This window comes from Benincasa hispida, chromosome 4, assembly GCF_027475165.1.
Source record: "Benincasa hispida cultivar pf3 chromosome 4, pf3_genome.v1.1, whole genome shotgun sequence".
NCBI lineage: Eukaryota > Viridiplantae > Streptophyta > Magnoliopsida > Cucurbitales > Cucurbitaceae > Benincasa > Benincasa hispida.
This window is the reverse complement of record NC_143481.1, coordinates 68,629,471-68,646,535: the sequence shown is the minus strand read 5'-3', so window position 1 is coordinate 68,646,535 and position 17,065 is coordinate 68,629,471. Positions and strand designations below refer to the sequence as shown.

At 34.9% G+C, this 17,065-nt stretch overlaps 3 protein-coding genes across 6 annotated transcripts; 2 read left to right on the top strand and 1 right to left on the bottom strand.

Annotated features, from left to right (window-relative positions):
- Window positions 1–686: 686 nt before the first annotated feature.
- Window positions 687–7,540, top strand: LOC120076847 (putative magnesium transporter NIPA4). 3 transcript variants are annotated; one of them, XM_039030790.2, is made up of 9 exons: window positions 687–1,309; window positions 1,434–1,490; window positions 2,134–2,224; window positions 2,312–2,472; window positions 2,585–2,712; window positions 2,790–2,927; window positions 3,557–3,649; window positions 6,812–6,917; window positions 7,000–7,540. In XM_039030790.2, the coding sequence occupies exons 1-9, from the start codon at window positions 1,129–1,131 to the stop codon at window positions 7,092–7,094; spliced, it is 1,050 nt and encodes a 349-aa protein (XP_038886718.1). In that variant the 5' UTR covers window positions 687–1,128; the 3' UTR covers window positions 7,095–7,540. The 3 variants fall into 3 exon arrangements, with proteins under 3 accessions (XP_038886718.1, XP_090169176.1, XP_090169177.1); XM_090313050.1 differs by having other exon boundaries at window positions 691–1,309; window positions 2,182–2,224; XM_090313051.1 differs by having other exon boundaries at window positions 691–1,309; window positions 6,784–6,917.
- A 1,474-nt stretch (window positions 7,541–9,014) lies between these two features.
- On the top strand, window positions 9,015–9,756 carry LOC150036915 (uncharacterized). Its single transcript, XM_090313052.1, has one exon. The coding sequence runs from the start codon at window positions 9,015–9,017 to the stop codon at window positions 9,504–9,506; it is 492 nt and encodes a 163-aa protein (XP_090169178.1). The 3' UTR covers window positions 9,507–9,756.
- A 573-nt stretch (window positions 9,757–10,329) lies between these two features.
- Window positions 10,330–15,604, bottom strand: LOC120075672 (uncharacterized). 2 transcript variants are annotated; one of them, XR_005481380.2, is made up of 8 exons: window positions 14,871–15,604; window positions 13,548–14,396; window positions 12,959–13,314; window positions 12,223–12,434; window positions 11,253–11,509; window positions 10,956–11,134; window positions 10,666–10,805; window positions 10,330–10,536 (listed from the first exon to the last, which is right to left on the bottom strand). XR_005481380.2 is itself a non-coding variant. In XM_039029275.2 (7 exons), the coding sequence occupies exons 1-7, from the start codon at window positions 15,124–15,126 to the stop codon at window positions 10,722–10,724; spliced, it is 2,193 nt and encodes a 730-aa protein (XP_038885203.2). In that variant the 5' UTR covers window positions 15,127–15,604; the 3' UTR covers window positions 10,330–10,721. The 2 variants fall into 2 exon arrangements, 1 of the variants encoding a protein (XP_038885203.2); XM_039029275.2 differs by having other exon boundaries at window positions 10,330–10,805.
- Window positions 15,605–17,065: the final 1,461 nt, after the last annotated feature.

Genomic DNA, 17,065 nt, shown 5'->3' with positions numbered 1-17,065 from the left:
ATTTAATCACTTTCGATTGTAAAAAAACAACATTGGACTCAATTCAATATTTATGGAAAGTGAAGGGCTAAAGTTAGACAATTAAGGCCATGTTTACCAATCCATAATAAAAATTGGTAGAATCGTAATGGAATTCAATCAATAGATCAATTATAATGAGCCACAATCGCAAATATAATTGGTTTGCTTTTAATCATATTTAGTTAGAATTATAGATTTTTCATATTTACTGTTACTGTTATCGTTTAAGATCAAACAATAACGGTAATAGTAATGACAACCGTGAATGTGACAAATTCATAATTCTCATGTTGTAACAGTAACAATAAGGATATCAGAGTAATTTCTAAATGCAATTGCATTGAACATCCCCACTTATCAATCAATTTGCACTTTTTTACTGTAGATTTAGAAATTGATCGTAGATGTCAAAACACAAGTAAATAAAACTAATTGTACTAAAATGTGACTCACTTTTCAAATTAACATTTATTTATTACATTTTCCCTATAATAAACATGGCTTAAAGGTGGAGAGAGCGGGCTATAATGAAATGCGAAGTAGAAGGGCTAAAATGGTATTTTAACACGAATTAATTAAAAATGAATAAAATATTAAATTCTTGGTAACGAAATTTGGCTCGAAAGCGGTTTGTATTGTAAATGAGAAAGATAAACATAACAGTTGGTCACTTCCATAGTTCCATGAGAGCAAGAGAGAGAAATTTCATCCTTTTGTAACCAACGCACAGTTTGTATGTCACCTTCTCCTCGCTTTCTGATCTACCACGCACCATCGGAAAATCTTCAATACATTCATTCTCTCAACGTTTGATCTCTTTCGATCAATCAATCTCCTTGATCTCCATCACTGAACAATCCAAACTTCTCTTCTTTCATCCTTCCGCTCGATCCTACCCTTCCCTCTGTTTTTCCCAGATTTCCCCCCCTCCTTTTTGGTGCACCACCGGGTATTTTCTCTCCGATGATACCGTTTAAATCCAACCACCCTTCATTCTGATTAGCATGGCGGATTTGATGGGGCTACATTGAGTTTGCATGGATCGTATGGAATGGAAGCTTTTCGATTTATGAGTTCTTATTTTCAACTTCTCCTCCAATTTCAGCCATGGCGGTTAGTGGGCCGGCTTCGAGTTCAGAGAGAGCCTGGAGTGACTCTCACAAGGGCATGTCCAGTGATAACATCAAGGGTTTGGTCTTAGCATTGTCTTCCAGTTTCTTCATTGGTGCCAGCTTCATTGTCAAGAAGAAAGGCCTTAAGGTTGCTGGGGCTTCTGGTGTCAGGGCAGGTAAATGCACTTTTTATTATCTCTTCTCTTTTCAAACCAATTCGACTTTGATGAATGTGTGATTTTTGGATCCATGTTAATTGGTTGGCTTTCCTTTACTTAATCTCAACCTTTTCCCTGGCAGGCGCTGGCGGTTATTCTTACTTGTATGAACCATTATGGTGGGTCGGCATGATAACTAGTAAGTTTCTCCAATCTACGTGGTTGCTGCTGTGTTTTAATTACAGGCTTGGTTGATATGAAACTATTTCGAGAATTATAAGCCCCCAAGAAGAAGTAACTATTGAAGTTATTCTATCTTTGTAGCATTATAAACTAGTAGATGATGAATCATACTGAAGTATTTCTGTCGTTCTGGTCCTTGGTGGCTAGCACATTGATAAACTGATGCATTTAGGTCCTTGCTTTTGATACCAGTGTCCTGGGAATATATTATGCATGTGTTTGTGTGCGTCTTTTGGACTAGGATAAAATCTGTAAGTTCGTTCCATTTTGTGGCTGGTAATCATTGGCTTCTGATGCTTTTTTGTTCATTCTTCTGTTCCAATTTAGCCAATGTCCCCTTCTCCCAGATTCCTTGCTTCTTCAGTTACTTCTATATTTGTCCCTCAATTTCTTCTTAGGTGGATTCTTATATACAAGGTAGGAGCAAGTAAGAGAATACTAAAGAGAATTATTTGTTGCATTATGATCTCCTTTTCCTCTTGCTTTTCTTTTTGAAGTATTAAGCTGAGATGCTCTTACTTTTCTAAAACCGAATATTTCATCAGAAAGATTTGTATTCTAATGGAAGTATTTTTCACTTGGCACTTGGCACTTGGCAGTGGTTATAGGGGAAATTGCTAATTTTGCTGCTTATGCATTTGCACCAGCTATTCTTGTAACTCCCCTTGGTGCTCTCAGTATTATAATCAGGCAAGAGGACAAACTGTGGTTGTTGTTGTTGTTAACGCATTTTGGCATTCACCGTGTTTTGACCATTTTGTGGCATGTTATGTGCAGTGCTGCACTTGCTCATATTATATTAAGGGAGCGATTAAACATTTTTGGTATTCTTGGTTGTGTGTTATGTGTTGTGGGTTCGACAACAATTGTTCTGCATGCACCTCAAGAGCGTGAGATAGAATCTGTCAAGGAAGTGTGGGATCTTGCGACAGAACCAGGTATACACTAAAGGACATTCTATTTCTATTACCATGTTTACTTTTTAACTTTTGCGTGAATATCAAATACCTTGACTTGCTTCTTAATGTAACATGTGCATGTTTTCTGTAGCTTTCCTTTTGTATGCTGCTTTGATGATAGCCACAACTCTCGTACTCATAATCCACTTTGTGCCTCACTATGGGCAGACATATGTAATGGTCTACATAGGGGTTTGTTCTATTGTGGGGTCACTTTCGGTATGTAGTTTTTCAGGCACTTTTTTCTTTTAGTTTTTACACCGATCTATGTAAAGTTTCTAAAGCCGTTTTGACAGGTGATGAGTGTTAAAGCACTTGGCATTGCCCTGAAGTTGACGTTTTCTGGAATGAATCAGTTAATATATCCTCAAACTTGGGCCTTCACAATGGTTGTCATTACTTGTGTGATCATTCAAATTAATTATCTAAACAAGGTATCCATCTTTATGTTTAAGCATTAAATTAATTATTTAACTACTTTTGACTTTTGAGGGATCTTCAGAGTGGACGAGTTTAATCGTTTGGTAGTTGGCACAATATAGTTGATTAGCTGTATACATACGTTGGTGATTGGTAGTTCCAGCATGCTGTATGGGTTGAAGTTGGGCACATTCTTGGCAAAGTCCTCTTGCGCTATTTCACAATTAATTCCTGAATCTTCTGTTATGGTCAATTGTCAGGTCGTGGGATATAGTCACAACTATTAAGTGATATTATGTTCACTTTTCAGAATAAAAAAATGACATCATGTTCTAAAATCCCAAAGTCCTACACTGAAGCAATTGAAACTTTCATCAGGTTACTGGTCACATAAGCTTGATAAATGATTTACAAATTAATCAATTTAAGCAATGTGCCATGCAGACTTCTAAATATACCACTTTAATTATCAAAATGATTACGACGTTATCATAATTTCTCTAGTTGGACATGTGAACTGAGAACACAAATTATCAGGCTATGACCTGGAAGAGATGAAAATTTTTCCTTAATTCTGATGAACAGCCTGATTATGTTTTTAAAAAAGAATTTGAAATTTTCTGATGGTATTTTATTATTGTAGGCTCTTGATACTTTCAACACTGCTGTAGTATCCCCTACATACTATGTGACGTTTACATCCTTGACCATCTTGGCTAGCATAATTATGTTTAAGGTAAAGACATTTAGCTATTATTTGGCTTTGGCTTCATGAAACATTATTGATTTCTTTTGTCCGATAAATTTAAGAGGCAATGAACGCATTATGTTCAAGATTTTCACTTGTGAATTTGACCAATATTCCTCTTCTTTTATGCCTGCATTTCTGTTTGTGTGTTGTAAATTTTTAGGGAAATCGAAGTTGCTTTCGATGAGCAGTTTTTTGTTCAAATTTTCAAATATAAAGTCAACTGTTGTATGCTGCTGTTGCCTGATTTCATGTAATTATGGAGGCTATTAGAAGTCAATTGTCTTGTTTGCTTATTATGTAATTATGTTCTTTAGTCTCAAAATAATAATAACAATAAATAAATAAATTTATGTTCATAATCAATAATGTTTTGTAGTTTGGCAGTTGTTTTTTAGAAACTGTCCTGTTGTCTTGGACTTTCCTTTATTTGTTGTGGCCTTTTTACTCTATATTTTTCTCAAATGAAAATTAGACTTTTCTTCTCATAAAAAAAAAAAAAGGTTAAAAGAGTGCGCAAGGTAATTGCTTGCAGTTGATCTTTGAGAACATTGGAGAGTAGCCATCGGTATCAAGATTCGATGAATTAAGTTCAAGGTCATTAATTCATGTGGATATGTGCGATCTGAGATAAATCCAAAAGTATGTAATCCTGTAAAAAAATATTTTCTCCTGGTTGCAAATGCCTAATGCTTGCGGAGAAAACCTTTTGCATAACTTCAAAAGATTCTGGATTTCAAGTAAAAACAGTTTTCGTTTATTCCTTCAAGTTTGTGATAACTATCTTGAATAGATAAGCTTCTACTGCCACAGTTACAGAGAAACTCCTGGCCCCTAAATTTCCAGAATAGCTTACAATCCAAGTAAATTCCCACTAAACCTTTCCTGCTTTTTCGTTCACCCTCATCTTAACTAACCAGTTCCTTGCCCACCACTATGCTTCCTCTTCTATCAAGGCAGCCAGTTCCCGGAGTACTTTATTTCTCTCACTTTACTGCCTTTTTACTCTTTTAACGTAAGTATTATTTTGTACCAGGGGTCTATCATCATTCCCCTTCCAGAGTTCCAAACTGTGAAAAAGCTTTTCATATGCCTAGCATGTTTATCATTTCTATCAATAATTTGAGCTCTGGGGTCAATTGAGATAGGAGGGAGGGCCTCTCTTCTCTCCTTGAATCTTAATAGAATAGCTAAAAGCCAGTCTCGACCGAAGCACAAGATCAATGCACCCGGTAGAGGGTAAAGAGAAATGATAAAGATTTGAAGCAAGCTTCTTAGGAAGGCATTGTGGCAGTAAGCCAGTAACTTCTGTCAATTATATTTTGTTTGAGGAATACCTGATTCTTACCTTAAAAGACAATGTCTTTCTTCTCGTTTCAGTCGAATGTTTCATTTGATGTGCTTCCACATTAAATTTCATCAGCACATCTCCTTTTCGTAATGTGCTCAACAGCATCCAAAGGAAAATCGCTGTTTTGATGAACAAGGGCGGATGGATCCTTACCTTATATTGCCTTAAAAGGGAGTAGTTGAGTTTTATTGATAAATGAATAGAGATCAGAGACTAATCCTCAAATGATACAAACTCTACCGGAGAAATAATAAACTAATGAAAAATTACAAATATAAAAGCATCCCAACAGAAATCCTGAGAAGAACACCAGCGAGGCTTGGGAAGAGAACATTAAGGAGAGGCCTTTAATCAGCTGGCACGAAACAATCTAGTCAAAGAAGTTTGTGCGCAAAGGTGATTAATTTTCTTTCCAGGCAAGACATCACAAAACTCCCGATAGTGCTAAAATCCACTCAACAAAACCTCCAGAAAAACCTGTTGCCAAACACTTAATTTAAAGTGAGAGAAAATCCACACTCCTCCAAACTACAGAAATGCTGAGCCAGCAAAAGGAGTAGTGAGTTGGAGAATGAAAAGATGTTGTATGAAAACGCGACTGTAGCATAGCAACAACCATACGTAATATCCAAGTTCTGTCAAACACGTAGCAGTGCAAATAGATTCCAATAAAATGACCACATCCGACTGTGCACCACAATTGTGGATGGGAAAAAGGTACTTGTCTTGAGCTTTATCCATTGTAGTTGTAAAAACTCAAGGCAGGAAGTGCTAATTCAATATTTGAAAGAACTAATCCGTAGCCGCTCCTCATTTTACCAGTGTTACCTAGACACTCCAACTGTTCTCTAGGAAAAGGCATCCCATGAAGTTGGCATATAATGGTGCTGCTAAAGAACAGTGAATATGACATTCGGATGCCATATGCGATCATTCCAATTCTGAGTTTAAAACAAGAATGTCTTGAAAGCACCAACCTTAGGTATGCTTGAATACTCCTTTAGTCATTGATTAGAAAATGAGTACCAGGTGTTCATGAGGCCGAACATTGAACAACATCAGTTAACATATATGATATCTATCGTGCTTGCTGATCTGACAGCCTGTCTTATGCACTCCCTACTCTTTAACATGAATTTGGTGGAGACCTAATTTTAGGGGTCTAGCATGATGATATGGTTGCTCCATGTAGCTCATCTTTAAACAGGACTGGAAACTTGACTAGCAGACTATGACCATTTCCTTATCAAGAGCATATCATTTTTCCTTAAATAATACAGGCCTGAAAAAGGCGCTTACATTTGGTTGGATTATACCATATCAGTAAGGAGAGACTATGGAAGTTTCACATATCTTCCAGTAGTCTGCTACTGCCTACTTACTGCCTACTTCATAATTTTCTTGAACAAATCAATTGAATGTCGTGGTTTAGTCTTCTATTGTTAACTGTAGTTGTAACTATTCGGATCAATTGATAGAATTCACTACTAAGGCTCATGAATTTCTGATCCTTGTGCGCACTTCTTCATCCAATGTGCCAAACTAACCTTCCTCTTTCATTCTCATTACTTCATTACCCTTTCCTTGTTGCCTTTTCCTATTTTAATTATGCATGTTTTAGTTATGCATGTTAAGGCGCTAGGCGTCAATTATTTTTTCTGTTATAATACTTCTAAAGATAATGAACTTTATTTATTTTCCTTTTAGTTTTATGTTATGTTTATTATTAACTTTTGGGACTCGTCCAGATGAATTTTCATTATTGATGCAGATTAACTTGTTCCTTAACTTTCTATCAGGATTGGGATCGACAGAATGCAATCCAAATTTTCACACAGATGTGTGGTTTTGTGACAATTCTCGCTGGTACTTTTCTTCTTCACAGAACGAAGGATATGGTTGAGGGTGGGTCGTCACTTCCTCCTTCCATTGTTTTAATCCATATAAGTTCCAAAATATCTCATAAGTGAAGTCTTTTTCATTGTAGCATCAACGACACCTTTTTCTATGCGACTTTCTAAACACATAGAAGATGGTTGTGAACTTGAAGCCATCCCACTTCAGCGTCAAGCATCATTGTGATGAGATTAGACATTAGTCATTAGATCCGCGAATTCACTCTTATCATCATGTCACATTTCGTGCATAATATCTTAGGGGAAGCTATGGCCGCCACTGGTCTTGTGATCATGAACATTATCAGGTAAATTTGAAGGGGATACAGGCATATGGCTGTGGAAGGAAGGTAATCTTTTTTTTTTTTTTTCTCTGTTAGGAACCTCGGTATTCTATATACTATGTTATATCATTCATTCATTTTCACCAAGAAATAGACTCTTTCAAGGGATGTTTGGCTCATAGAGTGGTTTGGTAGAGTAAGCTGGAAGAACCATTTATATACTTGGTTAAACTTCACTCATGTAATCCCTTTTTCTTCACTTCTTTCTTCATGTATTAGAAATTCATTCTAGCATTGCCCACATATCATGTACTTATTTACCACTTGAATCCAAAAATATCTTATATCATTGTTGCATTTATTTGAGAATGACCCACTCATTATTTGAGAATGACCCCACTTATTAAAGGATGCCATCCATAATCGTTTTGTTTATTAAAAAACAAAGTTTTTTTTTTAATCAATAATTAGAAATAGGACTGGAAAGAAGTTGAAAATATAATAAAATCTTGGCCAAATTTTGGGAATCTTACCATCTAAAAGCATCTGGCAGTGACATTGACATCACAACAAGAAAACGATGAGTTTAAAATTTTCAAAATTAACCTATTAGGTATGTTTTTTTCACCATTTTCTGCAATTAAACAGAAGTAAAGAAACAGCAAAAAAGAGAGACATTAGTGGGTAAAAAGTGAAAAGTTGGCAACAAGAACTAAACATAAGAAAGAAACAAATGAAATAGCATCAATCCTATAAATTTATCCAAATTGATCTCCATGGTGAAATTATAATCATTACCAACAATTCATACCAACAATTCAAGTGTTCTCATTATCTGTTTCCCCAAGTTTTCATCAAATACATCCAAAGAACACCTTTAAAGTGCAAAATCAGTTGATTTTGTAGCATGAGATTTCAAGCTTTTAGAAAGTACTTTATAATTTTTTTAATATTAATATTAAAATATTCTTTTGGTCCTAAACTTCTAATCTTAGTTTTAAATTCATCATTTTATTCTCAAAATTTTCATTTTCGTCTATAGTTTTTCTATTCTTCTACCAGAATAATGTATTAGAATAGACTAAGATTCATTATTTTCTACTTACTTACCAAACTGCCACGTTCTTAAAATAAAATGTTAGATAATAAAGTTGAAGGTATTTATAAGGAACTAATCCATTCTTAAACCAAATGTCAATTAGAGTATAGTTCAATAGAAAATGTTGCAAATTACCATTTTAGAGGTCAATGTTTCATTAAACTCAAGGAATAGAGTTAAAATTAACCCCACGAAAAATGTAATTTAATCTCAAATTTAAATTAAAATAGCTAGGCGGATTGGAAGATATATGATGCGTTGCAACTAATCCACATGCAACCCTTTCTATACATGGTAGAAAAAGAAATCATTTTTATACATGGTAGAAAATATATAGAAAATCATTTTTTAAAAAAATTGTCACATGACAGCATTTTTCATTTTTTTTTTTTTCACTTTTTATTGCAGAAAGTGATGCCCACTAGCCCTTCAATGCCTTTCCTTAAATTGGAGGAATGACAACGGACAAACCGGTTTGCTTCATATGGCTGTAATTACTTCCATTTGTGATGTGAACTGATCAAACTCAAATCATTTTTTGAGTAGTAGTGCCATCCTTTTCTCAAGCTCCCCTTTGTCAACTCCATGATTCAATGCAATAAAATCAAAACCCACCTCTCAATTTCTTTGGCTTTATAAATAATCTCAAACCTCAACTTTATCAAACCATTTCAACCAATTCCCACCTCTTCTTTCCCCAGCTTTCACCCATAAATCCACTACCATGAAATTTCAAGAAGAGTTTAGCTTCCAACCCATCAATGGCGGCTCCACCCCCATAACTGAATCACTTCCTCTCTGTAGCCTGGCGCCAAAATCAATAGATCACCATGAGAAAGAAGACCATGGTGATGGAAATGTCGATTGTTCTTCGCAACGAAGAAGTAATGGAGCTCATAGAAGGAGCAATTCTTGCTCAGGGGATAGCAGGACTAAGGAGATAGCGATTGATAGCAATGACAAAGAAGATGAGAGGATGGATATGCTGTGGGAAGATTTCAATGAAGAATTGCTGAAGAATTTGAGTTCCAGATTTGGGTCTCATAGGTTGCCAGAACTTGAAGACTTGGAATCGGAGGAAGCAGAAGAAGAAGATGGCACCGGGGCGTTACTGTCAGCGAGAATGGCGAGTGTGGTAGTTATAATGAAGGTGCTGAAGAAGCTTCTGTTTCTGCATAACTTTCGCAGGAAGCTCAAAGCTCGGACATGGATTTAAGGATTCAAGAAGTTTGATTTTTGCAGAGTAACGTGTTTTGCAATTTTGGGATGAAATAAAATAAATTTGTTTGGTTAAGATTAGACTGGAGGAATGCTTTTTTTCCAATTTCCATATATACATTGTGAATAAGTTGTAAAAGGAAGTTATCTTGAAATTTTGTCCATTATATGTGTATCTTTCATCCAAGGCTTCGAGATTATCATGATTATGTAAATATAATTTAGCAAGTTACGGCCTTTTGCTTGAACAGGTGAACAAGATTGGTTCTATAGACTGTACAACTGTGTCTTTAAGTTCTTTTAAGTTAAAAATATCAAAGATTTGTAGTCAACGGCTACACAACCTGGAGATGAGAGGTGTGAAGATGTGTATAGTGTAGTTAGCAATTCAAATACACTTAAAAAACTAAGGGCCAAAACGAATCTAATGGGATATTGTAGTCAAAGGATACGCCACATAGAAATGAGAGATGAGTGAAGACGTGTATAGTGTAGTTAGCAATTTAAATACACTTGAAAACTTACAACCATAACGAATCTAATAGGATCTTGTAGTCAAAGACTACACCACGTAGAGATGAAATATGAGTGTACAAGTGTATACTGTAGTTAACAATTCCAAATATAATTGAGAATTATGACTAGTACAACGAATCTAATGAGTGAAGATGTGGATAGCTGTAGTTAGCAATTCCAAATACACTTAAAAAACTTACGGCCAAAACGAATCAAATGGGATCTTATAGTCCAAGGCTAAACCACATAGAAATGCGCAACTCAAACTTGTAAAAGCAGAGAACAGTAAGGAATGAAACATACAGTTTTCTTCAAATGAACTTCATATCAATTGGCTTGTGAGACATAGTATTACACAATTTATATTGTCACAGAAATGGTATAAATGAATTTGAACTTTCTTACCTCCGAACGAAGCAACGAATAGAAAGTAAAATTGGTATTACGAAAACAGCAGTGCAGCTCCCTGCCCTCCTCCATGAAGATGTTAAGTAATAACTGCATCCTCAACTCTGTGTATAACAATTTGCTTGTATAAGATGTTCAAAAGTTTGTAAATCTCAATAGCAAAATTTGGTTTAGGACTGGCAGCATGTCCATCACTGTTGGACCAGGGATATATGTATATACTCAGTACTCACCAAGCACTCGCCAAGCGAATTATGTCAAACCAGCAACCATAACAATATATAACACGTTACTCCATTGCAATTTTATGAACGGTTCGCTTCTCATCTGACCTGTGACGAAACAATTTAGCTATTTTTCTTCTCTCGCAATCCTGCAAAAACAGGACAGGTTGAAGAAATTGTTGTTTCCAGAGTTCCAGATTTTAAGTATCCTTATCCTATGTTTCACTCGAGCAATTTGTGGATGCTTTGTGAATAAATTTGTACTGAAAATTGAGTGTATATTCTGCATATTTGCTCACCTTGAACATATTAAGATAGAAAGGCTTTCCTGGATTCATCCTTCTTAATTTTTGGTATGTGTATGCAAAACTAAGTTGATCTCGGGGAGTAAATTTGTCGACCTCGTTGAACCATAGACAAGAGAACAGATTAGACATTGGAGTGTGGGCCCTAATGATGAAAGACCCTTCAGGCACATCTGCATTTGTCGACAGAAAAAAAAATGTCAACGACGCAAGAATGGAGCAATAGGGGATAGCTAATAATATGCAAATTACTCCAGAAAAAGAAAAAAGAAAAGGCTCTTGACAACATACTGCTGGGAAGAAGTTTGTTAGTGTCTGATGCATTAAACCTCTTCAATCCATCAGCCTGGTAAAATGCAAATTGTTGATCTATGATACTATGGTTGTATTTGTTTAATCTCTTATTCTGAGCCACCTCTTCCCATACACAATGTCTGTCGTAGTGATTTGAAATTGCAAATTCATAACCTTTTCGCCACAAGAAGTATTCCAAGATTAGCAGAGGGTCATATTGAAGCCGTAACTTACTATCCAACCAGATTGAATACCTGAGACACGTTTGCAAAATATTAGACACGAGTGTTGAATCTTGTTCACACAAAATAACCAATTATCTAAATTAGAATTCAGGAAAACAAACTTCAGGTGAATACCTTCAAGTTAGTTCTAGGGAAAAGGAAGGGGGGAGTTGGACTGAGGCTGCCAGCCAGAGATTTGTAGTGACAAGGATGTTGGCTTTGGATTTTTTATTTCTTTTTTTTTTTAAAAGATTAAGCCACGTGAAAAAATGGCGGCATTCAGAAAAGGAAAAAATGCAAACCCATTTTCCAAAGACCAACATCCCACAATAAATTCCTCAAATTGTAGTAGATTCTTACGTAAATAAGCTATGACCATAATTTGGAATAGGTAACAGAAGAATATATTCTTGGAATTCATGGTACACAAACATATTTGATCTTAAAAATAAAATAACTAATTGGAAGCACATTGGGACAAACAACCACAATACCTTACAGGAAATCTGAAAAGAGATAAGATGGTTAATGTCTAAGTGAAGAATAGAAAGAAAAGAGTACTTCTGCACTGGAATAATCCAGGGGTTCTCTTATATAGTAAGTTCCCTTATGAAAGAAAACATTTCTTACAAAAAAAAATTACTTAATAAAAAAAAATGAAAAGAGGAAGGAAGAAAGTAGAACCCCCTAAAGCTTGTGATAAGGATAATAAGCACCATGTTCAAACGTTGTTGCATTCTCACCTTGCGGAAGGAAAAATTCGATGTGGCAATAATTTTGGTATTTTACCAACTCTTCTCATATCAGTGTACGGTAAATTTTTTACCACAACAATCTTCCATAGGCCGATAAAACCCATTCTATCAACTGTTTGACCTTCTGATGAAAGAGTTTCCAAGGTAACTTCATCCATAAACATAACAAAGCAGACATTTTTTCTTGAGAAACGGGTAACCTGAAACAAAGACAAACTGGACTCAACTACTGTCTGCCATAACATATGATATGTTTATAAACAATATGAGATTTTTAGGAGCAAATTTGCGTAAATCTTTGACTTACACGAATTCACAAGCAAAATAGGGAGAAGAAGAACGTCAATGGAATAAGCGGAATATAGGAGGTGTAAATAAAGAGAGCACTGAGTAAAACTTGATAAAGCTAAAAATCTAAAAATAAAACGTATGATCATCTCAAAATCTATTTTAACACCAAGCTTCCTTAATGCAGTTCAACAGCATGGCTTTCCAATTCTGTGATACGTGGCCAATAACATATATAGCATGAGACCATCGTATACAATGAATAATAGTTTGATCATGGATAGGAAGAAATTGTATTCCTTAAGACTGGAGAAAAAAAGTACATTGTAAAATCAGTACTTGTCATCTTTCATTTTACATTTTAACTCCTCTCTAGGTTGATTTAGAATTAAACATCAGATGCAAAGTGCTAACTAGAAAGAAAGGAATGTTATACCGCTTTCCCAGTAGGTGATCTCAGGTGATCTGAATTCCCAAAAATACAGGAGATCACGGCAATGTGGCATCTACTGATATAATTGGAATCATCTTCTGCCAGATCGAAGCCTGTACTTGGAAAACTTTTAGGACCTTTCACAAATCCACAATTTATCTTTTGATCTTGAGCATAAAATGATGTCTCTCGTTCTTGCAATGTCTGATGCCCTGCAAATCTAGGCATCCATTTTTCTTGATTGCTTGGCTCTTGTTCTATGTCAGTGTATTGCAAAGTGAATCTAACAAATTTTTTACTTTCAATAGGTTCAAGAATTTGTGCAGTAGAGTTCAAGAACTTCATCTCACATGATGAACCTGCCAGTTAGAGTATCAAAATATCATTTTAAAGAACATTTTATTTCAGATCCTAACGAAAATGTATTGAAGTAAAATGTCATAATCCAGTCATGAATACCTAAAGCTAAGCTTTATAGATATCAAGATTGCTTGTCCGATATGCATATGGTAGAGTAAACAAACTCCAAATCTAGAAAGAAGCTGTTCTATATATTATCCATTAAACCCTCTCATTTTTCACATAGCAGTACCTGAAAATTTTCGATGTTTTGGCTTCTTTCTCGGATCCAATTTTGACCTCTTTGTATGCTGACCATTAGCGACATTAACATGTTTGGAGTTCTGATTAACCTTATCAGCATTTTGGGAATTCGAAGTATAATCCTCATCAAACGAATGGTTGGAAGTCTCAACATTCTCATCATCTTGCTGATACTTGGTTTCTCCATCATCCACATTGAGGGATTTCCCGTGGTCATCATTGTGGGGTTTTCCAATTTCAACAACATTAACTGATTTCCCAGAATCTTCCTCTGTCAAACTCGTTGAATCAGAATGGTCCCCTTTCAGTTCTGTATCATCATCTTCTTCCACAGCATGATTTTTACTATCACTTTCATTTCCATACTCATCATCCGTATCAATAATGTCATTCCAATTTTCCAAAGCATCTTCATCAGATACCTGGTTGTCTTCATTTCCTTCTTTTTCCAATCGACCTGAGGTCTTCACTGAAGCCTCATATTCAGCTTCATACTTCCTCAACTCCTTTCGGCCAGCTTCATTATATAGTCCAACGTCTTTCCTGTCTAAACTGTTTTGAGAATGTTCAAGAGATGGTTCTCTGTAGCCCTCACTCACTTTCACTGGAATATCTCCCTTTTCAGTAGCCTTATTGGTAATAGCCATATGTTCCACCACATCCTCATTGTAATCTTGGTCCCTTCTCCTATCATCCCCATCCCAATACCTCGAATCACGCCCATGCTTAACTAAACCATTACCAAACTTGACTTTGGTTGTCTCTGTCCGAGTAACATTTGCAAGAAAATCAGGGTCGTTCTTTAAGGCATCATCCTCAACATTGGAGTTACTAATCTCTGCATCAATGCATTATCAATCAGTTAAATGCTACCTAGATTTCACAAGGACTTCTGTAACCAGAAAATAAACAGACATCAAGCAGATGACGCAAACAAAACAATTAAAGCAGCAAAATACGTAAGTAAACAAACAAACCACTATTCAAACTATTTGCATCCGGATTACACATAATTTCACCAAGTAATTCTCTGCAACAAACCCATTTTAGATTAGGGGAGATAGAAAAACAGCTATTTCAAAGTGACCAATAGGTATTCAAGTCGGGGGAAATAGAAAGGCTTGTCACGTGCGTGAGGACTAACTGATATCAATTCCAATCGAAGATTAAACTAAACCCACTGAACTATAAGAAGTGAATTTCTACATCCCTAACATTCCAAATCCAAATCTGTACTGTATGTTGCATTCTCTTTTCTAGCTTCTTGCAATGTTGAAACTCAAAAACCCAGATAGGAGAAAGTAAAACTGACCTTTGGTGTCTCTCAATAAATAGTAATAAGCTAAAACGGTGACGACAAGAACAAGCGAGAGAACAAAGATAATCGCCCCAACGGAGATCCCTCTGCTCTTATCAGAGCGAGCTGCCCTACGAGCCCTAACTTGCTTATAAGGCGTAGAACGAATTCCAACCGCAACGTGATCGGAAACGCCATTGTTGGTTGAATGGAGCGCATCATGTGAGCGTGTTCCATATCTGTCCGTTCCCGACTGCCTGTGCTGCGCCATTTACATATTCAATCATCCAACCCCAGCAAGAAACCGCTTCTCTTACTCGAAAAAGGAAGAGTGGAAGTTCATTCGATTCTGCAGAATCCGGTGAGACAAAGAAGATCACAAGAAAAAGGAGAAATGGAGGAATATCACGAGTAACTCGACAGATCTGAGATTTGAGAGTATGATTAAAGGGTGGGATTTTGTCAGATTGAAGAATTAATATAAGAATTAGTGGTGCTTATCCATGGCGGATTAAAAAGAGAAGGAGGGAGATAACGGAATTCGTTTGTGTTTGAATTGAAATGATTTCGAACACTCTCACGCAACTCTGAAATCGTTGAATTCAATCAACGATCAATTAAATCTGCACACTAATTCTGTTTTTAAAAAACATTAGGCTAAATAATCGCATTAAAATATTAGCTAGATTGTAACTTAGTCTCTAAATAGTAAATCCCCCACTTTTTTTTAATTAAAGACAACAGCTAAATCTACAGTTCCTCAAAAAGGAATAATTGAAGTCTCTAAAGTTTGTTGGTAAAGTTTATGCAAAATAGGGATTATTTTTGAATATTTACCTTAAACGAAAGTAGAGAATCCATGTTTTGTTTAAAAGAAGAAAGACCTGTTTTTGTTTTTTATTTTTTTAAGAATAAGTGGATGTAATTTATAATAATTAAGTACCATAAAAAATGTTTTGATTAGTTTACAAAATCTATCGAAAGATCAACATTTATTAGACAATTAGAAATTAACAAATATTACGTCTATTTATAGTTCTCTTCTCTTACTTTAATGCTACAAGGAGTTTTTTTTCTTTAAAAATAAAAAATAAAAAAATAAAAAAAAAAACTAACATTTGAAAATTTTAATTTAGTTTTCAAAATTGGTTGATTATGATCTTGTGGTAAAAAATTATAGATGCGTATGAATTTTGTAAATACAAAACATAAAATAAAATAAGTATCAAATTTGGCATTTCAAAGAAGAAAGGAGATATACCAAACTCGAGACAATGGTGGAGAGATTTGAACCATATACATATTGATTACTAATAAGCCTTCATTCATTTTAAATCTAAACATAAATAAGGGTAGACTTCATTCGTTTTTAAATCTAAACATAAATAAGGGTTTCAGTTTTAACTTTAAAGTGTTACAATTTTAACGATTTTAATCATTCTATTATTTCAGATTGGTTCTCCTCTGCTCTTTTGGCCAAGGATTGTGGCCCTGGCTAGTTCTTGAATGGTGATCTCTTTCAAAACAAAAAAACCCATCTAATAAGTTATCAATCAAAATAGTATTTTATACAATATGATATGACTTCTCTGGAGAAAAACATTAAAGTGTTGAAATTTATGGATTTTGAGAATGCTATTCTCAATGGTTAATTTGTTTGTTGGTAAAGTTTATTTTTATGTGAAACGTTACACTTTATTTTTTTAAAAAAATTACTATGTAAATCAGTTAAAATTGTATATCAGGGTATTGTTATTTTATAATATAGACATATTAGGAATATATATCCATTTTACTTCTTTTTTAAAATATTTTAATTTTTTTTGTGTATGTGATAAAAGTAAGATGCATAAAGATTAATGCATATTTGATGTACTCAAATATTTATAGCCAATAAAAAATGTCACCAAATTTTCTGCCCTTCAAGTGCCTTTAGCGTCGAGGAACATGTATTGGGGTGTATATGCGACTTGTTTAGATCATAGGTGGGAATAGGGAAAAATAAAAGGATATTGTACTTTTAGAAACTATTTAGGAAAATATTGTTGTTTTCAAACTATTTGTAAAAATATTGTTGTTTTAAATAAGTCGAGGGTTGAAAATTCAATTTTGAACCCTCGACCTTCTTTTTTTTTTTAGGAAAATATTGTTGTTTTCGAACGGATTCTGTCTATCTCAATAAGTTTGATTAAATAACGAACTTCCCAATC

Bases quoted from the DNA above. Each gene is read 5' to 3' on its own strand.
- LOC120076847 (XM_039030790.2), top strand. From the start codon at position 1,129: ATGGCGGTTAGTGGGCCGGCTTCGAGTTCAGAGAGAGCCTGGAGTGAC. The intron at 1,491-2,133 runs GTAAGTTTCTCC...GGCACTTGGCAG, and splicing joins GTGGGTCGGCATGATAACTA to TGGTTATAGGGGAAATTGCT. The intron at 6,918-6,999 runs GTGGGTCGTCAC...TTTTCATTGTAG, and splicing joins AACGAAGGATATGGTTGAGG to CATCAACGACACCTTTTTCT.
- LOC150036915 (XM_090313052.1), top strand. From the start codon at position 9,015: ATGAAATTTCAAGAAGAGTTTAGCTTCCAACCCATCAATGGCGGCTCC.
- LOC120075672 (XM_039029275.2), bottom strand. From the start codon at position 15,126: ATGGCGCAGCACAGGCAGTCGGGAACGGACAGATATGGAACACGCTCA. The intron at 11,510-12,222 runs GTGAGAATGCAA...AACGTGTCTCAG, and splicing joins CGAATTTTTCCTTCCGCAAG to GTATTCAATCTGGTTGGATA. The intron at 11,135-11,252 runs GTATGTTGTCAA...CGACAAATGCAG, and splicing joins TAACAAACTTCTTCCCAGCA to ATGTGCCTGAAGGGTCTTTC.